At 36.6% G+C, this 10,228-nt stretch overlaps 1 protein-coding gene across 1 annotated transcript; it reads left to right on the forward strand.

Moving 5' to 3' along the window:
• Positions 1-1,127: 1,127 nt before the first annotated feature.
• Positions 1,128-5,200, forward strand: LOC103463314 (interferon-induced protein 44-like). The gene is made up of 8 exons (XM_008406583.2): positions 1,128-1,955; positions 2,749-2,880; positions 2,958-3,018; positions 3,540-3,735; positions 3,830-3,982; positions 4,056-4,227; positions 4,523-4,623; positions 4,697-5,200. The coding sequence occupies exons 1-8, from the start codon at positions 1,523-1,525 to the stop codon at positions 4,889-4,891; spliced, it is 1,443 nt and encodes a 480-aa protein (XP_008404805.1). The 5' UTR covers positions 1,128-1,522; the 3' UTR covers positions 4,892-5,200.
• The last annotated feature ends 5,028 nt before the right edge of the window (positions 5,201-10,228 follow it).

Consider the following 10,228-nt stretch of genomic DNA (forward strand, 5'->3'; position numbering starts at 1 on the left):
GCTCCCAGGCCTCTGGTAGAGGACCCGAGCTCAGAGGATGAAACAGATCACCCGCGGAGGGTGAGAAGGGAATTTTATTTTATTTTTTTTATAAAAACAGGGCAATGCATTTTAATGCTCAATATCACCCATCAGATACCGTTCCCCTTGTTTTACAGTGGGGGAACGGTATCTGATGGGCATATTTCGCCCATCAGATATCATTAAAATCTCCACAAACATTTTTTTTTTAATTGATTGTTTTATGTTTTCCACAAAAAACAGTGGGACCTGCTATAGCTCATGGCTAATTTCTCACAAATAAATGAATTAATCATATAGCACTGGATCGTAGTCTGGCATGTAGATATTAGCTTATTTTTTTAAAGAAAATATTATGATGAAAGCATGAATGTCAGATATAATAATAATAAAAAATTCAGAGCCTTGTTAAAAGTGATGTTTGTTTACATCGTGTAACTTAGTACTGCCCCCTTGTGGCGAATGTCACATTACGTCACGTCATGGGAAAATGCCGCCAAAGATGCAGAAATTGAGTGTAGAATGATACAAAATCATACACCACTCTTTATGTATAACGAATATTCGAAAATTTTATTTGGAAATTAATGTAAAAGTTATGTTTATTTTTGGGTCATTTTCAGCTGAAACAATGCAGGTTGCAGTTCTGTTTGATATTTGGTGAATTCAGGAATATTATTGGCTTCTTAAACTGTTTTCACAAATGAAAGGACGTGCAGCCAGTTTCTTCCACATCTATTATAGAATAAAGATTAAGATTTAGCTTAATCTTGTAATAATAGTATTGCAAAATTAAGTTAAATTCATTTACTGCTAATTTATTATACTTTTGCATAATTCTGTGGGTCACTGTAATATATAGTAAAAAAAATTACTATTTATTACAGTAATTTTTTCAATGCATTAATGCTTTACTTATAGTAATTAAAGCACTGATTCCTAGACAAATGAAAGGAGGTATTCTATAAACAGTAAAACGTGATTCTCCAAGTTTGTGAAATACCAATAAGAATACATTTTATTTTTAATTGAATTGATATTCACTTAATTAAACAATCAGTTTGCTGTCAGTGGGAATAAAATTAACAGAGAACAGGCAGACTGCCACTGACCAAACCCTGTCTGTCTGTTATAAACCTTCAATTTAATAAAACAAAACAGTGGAATTTAAAGATAAGTATTGTAAAATAATTTCTTTCACACTGAATCATGTTAGTGTTAGTGTGAACTAAATTGGATTTACTTTTCACAAGGCTAATTATTTACAATTATAAGTAAAAAGTGAAGGTGTTTCTTGATCTTTTGCTGTTGTTGTTGTTGTTGTAAACCAGTTTAAAAGTGCTGGATTGAATTGAGGAACAACGCATAACAATTTATAATTTATGTTAAAACGGCTTGCCATAGCCTGTTAATCGAGTCGAGCCGAACTGAGAAGAGCCAAAAGCGAGCCGAGTCGGGCTGTAAACCTGACGTCAGAACACGTCACTCCATCCGGTCCTTTATGAACCAGACTCGCCATCTGTGGAAACCCGCAGAAGGCATTGATTGTGCTTTAAAGGCAATGGAAGTAGTGTCATGGGTACCGTGGTCCAACAGCGAGGTGCAGACATTTTTGTGCTTGGTGGGCCAGGAAAGGATCCACAGGGATCTAGACGGAGCAACTAGGAACGAGAAAACATTCAGAGAGGTTTCCCAGCTGATGGCCGCTCACGGCTACCAGCGAACATCACGGCAATGCAGAGATAAGCTTAAAAAAATGAGAAGTGATTACCGGACCATCAAGAAGAACAGGGAGCGCAGTGGTCCGAACAGCCTGAAACACTGGAAGTGGTTCGAGCAAATGGACGCCATTTACGGGAAGCGACCAGTGAGCATTAAAATGGAGAGTGGACTGGATTCGACCACTGCGGTACTGGACCCCATGATGGATAACAGTGAGTGGTCAGTGACTAAGTATGGCAGGCCGTTTTAACATAAAATCGGTTTCCCTACACAAGGGTTTTGCTAGCTGCGGCTCTGGACTTTCCAGAATGGCTCTAAAGAGCTTAAAAATAATAAAGTATTGATAGCAGATATAAAATAAATGCATGTCAGTTTATTTCATGGAACAATTGCATTGAATTTCCACAACAAAATGACACTAAAATAACTTTTAAAACATCTTTTATTGTCATTACGTTGGCAAATATGTGCTTTAATATATTTACATACTTTCCGTAAATCTCAACAAACCATAAAAGAAAATGTATCCATCCTCTATTTGCTTAAGGGTTATAATCAAAAAGAAAATGGACAAAAAAAGTTATATAGTAATCTCTAGTAGATATTTATCATCAATTATAAATTGCCAGTTTTTTCCAAGCGGTCAATCAAATTTGTGATCCTAAATAATACTTTAGCTTGACAGAGGGTAAAAATGGCTTTTTGGATTATAAAGGTTGCTGATCCTGGCCCTACACCTACATCTGAAATTGGTTTATGACCAATGTAGCAGTAATTTGAGTTATCTCTAACTACATTCTGCCTTGTATAAATGACATCAGGCCTGCAATTAATTTATATGTAAGCTTTAATTCAAGATGGCCAGTGACGTGCCATAAACTTAAAACATCCCCTTGGTGTTGAGCATGTGTTGACACTACATAAGTACAAAATCTCCATATTTGTTACCCCCCTGACTTGCAATCACGTTTTATGTTTATTTCAGATCTTTTTTTATTGTTCCAGAATGCTTTTCCTCATGCGATGGTTTTTCTACCACTTCTCATCTTGTTAACGGAAGCGATAACAAATCCGCCGCAGCAGCGATGCATGCCAGTGACCTGAACCTGACACACTGTGAAGTCTACCAGGTGGTTGGTGAGTTACAGTTTGAATATCACCCTATTGTGGGCATTTTCATATTTATATGGCGATCTGTCTTTGCTTTTCAACAGTGACTCCAAAGGAAATGACAAAAATAGAGAATCCATGGAGGACTTTAATCTGGAACCCTGAGTAAGACAGAGACACACACCTGCATATGAAAACCAGTTGTGAAGCAACTAGTTACATTTATTTAAGTAACTTCTTGGAGATTTACTTTTAAGAGTACTTTTACTACACTGTACTTCTAATTTTTACTTGAGTAAATTTATTATGAACGGTTGCTAAAATTTCTGGATATTTTAAGCACTTTGAGTAATTTCACTGCAGTTTTTGTTGAAGTTAAACACCTGTGGTTTTCTGTTTATTAGGCAAGTTCACTGGTGATTTGTTTTTACTGATAGCAGCTTACAGTTAGAGTAGGCTGCCAAGAAATTAAATTAAAATGACTTTTTAAAATCAATAACTATATATTCCATCCATTCAAAAATATCATATATTCTACATTTTTAATGCAGAATATTTTATGAACAATTTATGGTCCATTATTGATCAATTCCAAATGATTTCTGAAAAATAGTATGAAGATTCAGTGTGTATGCTCAAAGTGTTTGGTAATTTGTTTTTATTATTTTATTTTTACATTTGTGCAGGAAGAGGACGGAGCTGATGGAGAGCATCAAAACCTACAAACCCACAGTCAGTTCTGTGTCCCAGGCTCGGGTTTTATTCATCGGACCAGTCGGTGCTGGAAAGTCCAGCTTCTTCAACTCCATCAACTCTGTGTTCAGAGGCCATGTCACCAGCCAGGCCATCGCTGGTTATTCCTCCAGCAGCCTCACTACTCAGGTCTGTCTCCGATCCACATTCATTTAGTATACAGTGTCTCAACTTAGCAAAATCTTTCCTATATTATATTTTTAAAATCTATTATCTTTTCTAGTTTCGGACCTACTCTGTGAAAGCAGGACGAGAAGGCAAACCTCTGCCAATCATCCTGTGTGACACCATGGGCCTGGAGGACAGCAAAGGGGCGGGGCTTGATGTTGATGACATTAGCAGCATCCTTAAGGGACATATGCCAGATCGTTACCAGGTTGGGCTCTTGATTCCAAACTGAGTAAAGGAGCCGTGCTGTAAGCTAATGTAAACAAACCCTGTCTTTTCAGTTCAACCCGTCTGAACCGCTGCATCCTGACGCCTCTGGCTATCGCAAAACTCCAGACCTCAAAGAGAAGATCCACTGTGTGTCATACATCCTTGATGCCACCAAGGTCTGCATCATGCCTGCAAATCTGGCAGAAAAGCTGGAAGCTATCCGCAAAAAGGCCAACTTGTTGGGTCAGTAGAAAGGAGTTCTGCCTCCGTGAAATGATGTACCAATTCAGTTCAATTAAAATTTAAAAATCTTCTCTGGCATTTAGCAAATAGAAATAGTTTTACTAGACCTAATTGACTGAAAACAGGAAGGTTTTCTGATTTAAAGTCAAACACTGAGGAGAAACCAGGTTGTGTCGTCTTATGCTGTGATTGTAAATGTCTGCTTTCAGTTGTATGTGTGACCAGAGTTTCTCCATGTTTAAGTTATCCAGATCTTTAAAATCTGCATCGATTTCATATCTGCTTGTGTTTCCAGGAGTTCCTCAGCTGGTTGTACTCACCAAGGTGGATGAAGCTTGTCCCTTAGTGAAAGAGAATCTGACAAACATTTATAGGAGTGTCTACATTAAGGAGATTGTGAGTGTTTTCACAGATTATTTCTTTTAGGTTGTGAAAATCTGAGTTGAAGAGTTTGTGCTTTGTGACCCAGATGCAGGAGGTCAGCTCTAAGCTCGGCATGCCGCTGTCCTGCATTGTTCCAGTGAGGAACTACGTAGAGGAACTGGATCTGGACCTGAACTCTGACGTCCTGCTGCTCAGTGCCGTCATCCAGATGCTCCGGTTTGCTGATAACTACTTTGATGAAATCAGCGACCAACTTGGGAACCTTCGAACCAAAGAATGAAGGTTCTTATGGAAACCCATAGCTGTCCAGATTGAGTGCTCTTCATATTATCAGGAAGTGGAGAGAGGGAGCACTAGAAAATAAATATAAAAAACCCCAAAAACGTTTGGACATCTTCTGCTCTTTTAAAAAACAGGCCACAATTTATCCACATTTAAAATTTTAGAAAGGCAAAGATGTAATATGTATAACTAAAATGAGAGCCCTGCAATCATTGCCGGATTTTAAAACTGGCTTGAAAACTTTTCTTTTTAGACAAGCCTACTCCTCTTTTAAATGACTTTTTTTTTTATTGTTTTTGATTGTTGATTTTATCTGTTTTTAGCTGCACCATGTAGCACTTTTTATAAATTTTTATTAATGAAAAGTGCGCTATAAATTAAATTGATGATGATGATGAAAATTATTACTGCAACTCTTATTCATTTTAATTGTCCTGAGAAATGCTTTTCAAATGCTTAAACTGTGTCTGCTCCCATGAAGTGCTACTGTGGCCAATACATTGACAAATAATGTTTTGTAACAAAACATATTGTTGAAGCAACAATTAAATCTTTGCACTTTCTTAAACGTTTTTTAAATTGATGTTTAACGCTATTTTTGTAATACCTGGTTATTATTTACAACTCTGGCTAACAACACTAACGCTGTACAAAACATTTGATTTTCTCACTTTTTTCAAAACATTTTACAATTAAGTCGCTCTTAAACTTTTTTTTGGAGGAAAGTCTAATTTTTGTTACTTATGTATATATTTCTAATAATATAAAAATTATATTATTGGGGGGAGGGAGGGCTCTGAATAATGTGTAGTTGCGCCACTGGGTTTCTTGATCATGATCATTTCATGCTGGCGTGAGATTTCTATTCTTGTTTGTGCTCAACAGTGACCTCTACTGGTTGAAAAGGGTAATAAAGATTTCAAAACCACCACATAAACTTACTTTCTTTTTCTACAAACAGCAATAATAGTTTAAAGTTGTTCATGTTATGCAACCAGAGCATTGTACATTTTTTATTGTGTGAAATTTTGAGAGCCATTATATTTCCTAAGCAGCTTAACTATTTCTTTAAAATACAGGAATCTAAGATGATGAATCACAAATAACTGATGGAATGGCTATGTGTATCAAGCCTAATGGTCACTGATTATTTGAATTTTACAGATGTTAAAAATAAATTTGCATATTTTAAAAATAGATCAATTTAAACAAATATGTGTGTGAGCCAAGTGTTTCGAGATGATGTTTCTACTTTCATCACAACAGGATGACGGTTTATTACTCAAAGTCTCTGAAAGTTCATTTGCATCAAAGCTACTTTCCAGTCTTTGTACATTTACTTTGTGTGATTTAATTTTGTCTCGGACACATAGAAACTAAGTGTCTGGACAGGGCCAACACTTACTGATGGCATATATAAAATTCTACAATAACTGAAGAATTTTAATAAATATGAGTTACAACAGCATTTAATTTCTCTTTGGGATCAATAAAGTGTCTCTGGATTTGAATTGAATTTGAAGTGAACTAAAGATTTAGCAGAAATCTGAAAATAGAGAAGGAACAAAAAGAGGAACATATAGTTTGACTGAAAATGAAAGTGAAAAGATGCTTTTCAGACTTTTGGAAAAAAACAGGCATGAACAAATACCAGCCTCACTGGATTGTTCCAGTTTCTGTATCGTTTGACTGAAGCTTGACTGAACATGGAAGTCTGAAAAGAGCATTTGTTTTTTCAGATGTTTGGAAAAGAACAAGCATGAACACTTACTAGCCTCAGAGGTTTTTACTGGATTGTTCCAGTTTCTGTATTACTACCTTGTTGTCTTTCTTTAAATTCCTTTCCCAGTTGATAGTTTTCTCAGAAATAAGATGTCCCACCCCTCTTCCCCCCGTGAATTAGCCAGACTGAGCAGCCTGCAGTCAACTAGTTCCACAGAGCACACCTGTTAACGGTCGCTCCTTCTCTTTATTACAACGTGCACTTGTTACTGAACCAGGCTGGTTTTAGTGACTCAGGCGAGTCCCAAGGATGTTGTTTACATATAGTTTTGGGCTAAAAATAATCTATAAAACATTTTCCACCTTTTCCTCTCCAGAATCAAACTTCATTGCTATTTTATGACCATCAAAGAACTTTAAGGCGACTCATTAACTGAATGGCCACATCTTTTATTATTTACATACTTAAATCGATACATAAGGCACAGCAGCCTCAGAACAGTGAATTCAGCTACTCTAGAACTGAAACAATTCTCAATTCACACATGGAGCAACACAACATAAAACATTTACTGCATCCTGATAATTTTTATTAGCCTTAATATTTTAGACTGACCATAATTTTAGTAGAAAAACTCTGGGATTGCAGAAGCTGTGAAGCAGAAAGATTTTATGTTTAGCACACGCCCAAGACTTAGACCTAGTTTCACTTTTGCTGGGAGCAGTAGATTTATAAAGCTGTGAACATCGGCCTCACAGTCACTGAGCTCTGCCCGTCATCCTGCAGCTATTTCTAAAAGGAGCAAGGTAAGTTTATGATTAATGACTTCTTCTACTTTTGTTCTTAGAAGTACATTCCTACAAGTTGAAGTTACACTTAGTTGCGAGCCAATAGAGTTTGGAACTATGCACTTTTTAAACTTAAAACTGTCAACAAATATCTTATTTCTGGTGAGGTATTTTAGAGAAGCACAACGGAGGAAGCAACAAAAACCTTATGTTCAACTGAGTGGGGATTAAAACTGAACTTCAGTTTGAATCACTTAAAAGTAGATTAACTTTTAATTCTATCCATTAAGTTATTGAAATGTGAATCACAAATAATGAGCCCTCCTTTAGATGGTAGAAATACTGATAAAATAAGGATTTATTAAGACATCTGTAGAAATGTTGCTTGTGCTCCTTAACACAGAACAAAGTGTGGCTTAAATACAGCCATTAACCACTAGAAGGTTAAATAACAAGCAGGATTACCAAGCAGTCTGAGCAGATGTTTTGCGATTATCAATGTTAAACACGTTATGCTAACTGGAACAAATCAGATATACATTTTATGGGGAAACAACAACAACAAAAGAAAAATCCAAAGAAAAATTGATGAAGGTGGTCCAAACTAGCATAAAAGGTCACCTTACAAAAAAAATAAATAAATAAGACAAATGGCATTTTTTAGGTTTGGCAAGATTTTATGGCATTAATGCCATAAAATCAGACAAGTTTATATTAGATGGCCTGCATCTGTACAGCTGTACATCTGCAGCTGTACAGGGAAACTGACTTCTCGCTTCTTTTAAGTTTGAGTTTGCACCACCTGCTGGCTTTACAGAGTTGTTTCAGTCTGTCTGAAACAACTCTTAATCTTTGGTTTAAACTGCACTTTCAGAAAAACCTTTAATCTGATTTAAATTGTAATTCATTAATGAAAATAAAAGATAAATCTGTAAGAATCCTTGAAAACATTTAATGAGATGTCGGAAGCTAGAGCAGATGTGGACACAGATCTTTTAAGTAGAAATAATGTAAATGAGATTATGCAATCTGTAAAATTATTATCTTTGTTTCCACCTATAGGATTCACATTGACTAGAGCAGCAAACTGCAGATGAATACTATTCTTTTTAATATTATGTGTGTTTCAGTCTATTCATCAAGCTATATTTGCAAGACTCTGGTTATGTTTGCAATTACAAAAGGTTATTTCCTACTTTTTTTCTGCAGATGCTACCTCTGCTGTCTCTTTTTTGTTCATTATCTTAACTGTACAAAAAATATTTTAACTTTAAGTCACTCACTTTTTTGGAGGTAAAGTCTTTTTTATTTGTGATAATTTAAAACCTGGTTTGAGAGTTTTATTCTTTTCAGTATTTAACAGTGATCCTAACTGCTTATATATCGCTGGACTAAAATAAACTGCAGGTTATTACAGTTCACATCTATATAATTGTCAGAAGTGACAGAATTTGAAGTTTTACTCACATATCTCTCCACTCTTGATCACCTCTCTGTCCCTCATTCACCCACAAATCAGTTCTTCCTGTTTTTACTTCCATCCATCCATCCATCCATCCATCCATCCATCCATCCATCCATCCATCCATCCATCCATCATCTTTACACACTTATCCCTTAGTGGGGTCGGGAGGGTTGCTGGTGCCCATCTCCAGCTAACGTTCCGGGCTTTCAAAACTTTATTTTATAGAACTGTAGCCACAAATTTAAATGTGGTGACCCATTGGTGCAGTTGTTACAGACTATAAGGAGATTTTCTAAAGACTTTTTCAAGTCATGTAGAGTAACTAATAATTTCCTACTGTAAACCCATCATGTACTGAAATGAGTTTAGGTAATTCCTTTTATGGCCTCTAGGGGGGGAGGAGGGGGGAAGTACAGGGAGTATTCAGAACAACCCAGGATTAGAGTCCTGAATCAGACTCTAATCCGTTTGTCTAGGAATTTTTGGGGAGGTTTGAATGCAAATTTGAATTCCAAAACGGACTTAAAAACCGAACTCTGATCTGATCTGAACACCTAGGTCTCGGAACGGTTGAAGTGAACTCTAAAACTGTAGAAAACTTGTCTGAATACAACCTGACTAGAGACCGTTTCAAAAGCAGGAAGTTAGCTACAGTGCAGGACATTCTGGCCAAATCTCTGGTGTCCAAACCAGTAATGTATATCAATGAAAAAATCCTACAACCGTTAAAATCTGACACTGCTCCGTTTATGTTTACTTTATGTGAAGAAGGAAGTTGCGCTGGCTTTCTTCAGGGGTTTTGTGTCGATTCTTTCAGTATTTCTTGGTGCAGCGCCCCCACAGGCGACGGGGAAACATGTTTTTCAGTTATGCATCACTAATTCTCTTGTTTTAATGTAAAATGCTCTGTACCTCCTGCCATCTAGTGGTAAGAAAATTACATAATTACGCTGCTACAGCAAAGACACTCAAAGATGGCATTATTTGCAGATAATTAATTCGTTTTCAAAAAATATTTTAAGACCAATTTCCGTATTTTCCGGACTATGAGCGCATCATACTATAAACCGTACTTTCAAATTTTTTCAACCCCCCGGAAACTTACATTTATCAGCCGCACCGGGCTACAGGCCGCTGGTATCTCTGGCGCTCTCGGTTTCCCATAAAGACCCAGCAGAGGGTAGCAGAGGGCTGCGTCCTAATAACTGCTGGGTACATTAAGGACGCAGTTCTCCGTCTCCAAATCCGGTTTTGTTCACGCTAAGTTTACGTGCAGTGGCTTTATTTACCTCCTATTCTGCCAGATCGATACTCCTCAACTTAGAAGCTGCATCATAGTTTGAAAACATTTCTCCGTTG

Source organism: Poecilia reticulata, linkage group LG4 (genome assembly GCF_000633615.1).
Source record: "Poecilia reticulata strain Guanapo linkage group LG4, Guppy_female_1.0+MT, whole genome shotgun sequence".
Classification (NCBI taxonomy): Eukaryota; Metazoa; Chordata; class Actinopteri; order Cyprinodontiformes; family Poeciliidae; genus Poecilia; species Poecilia reticulata.

Bases quoted from the DNA above. Each gene is read 5' to 3' on its own strand.
- LOC103463314 (XM_008406583.2), top strand. From the start codon at position 1,523: ATGAACCAGACTCGCCATCTGTGGAAACCCGCAGAAGGCATTGATTGT. The intron at 3,019-3,539 runs GTAAGACAGAGA...ACATTTGTGCAG, and splicing joins ACTTTAATCTGGAACCCTGA to GAAGAGGACGGAGCTGATGG. The intron at 4,228-4,522 runs GTCAGTAGAAAG...TTGTGTTTCCAG, and splicing joins CAAAAAGGCCAACTTGTTGG to GAGTTCCTCAGCTGGTTGTA.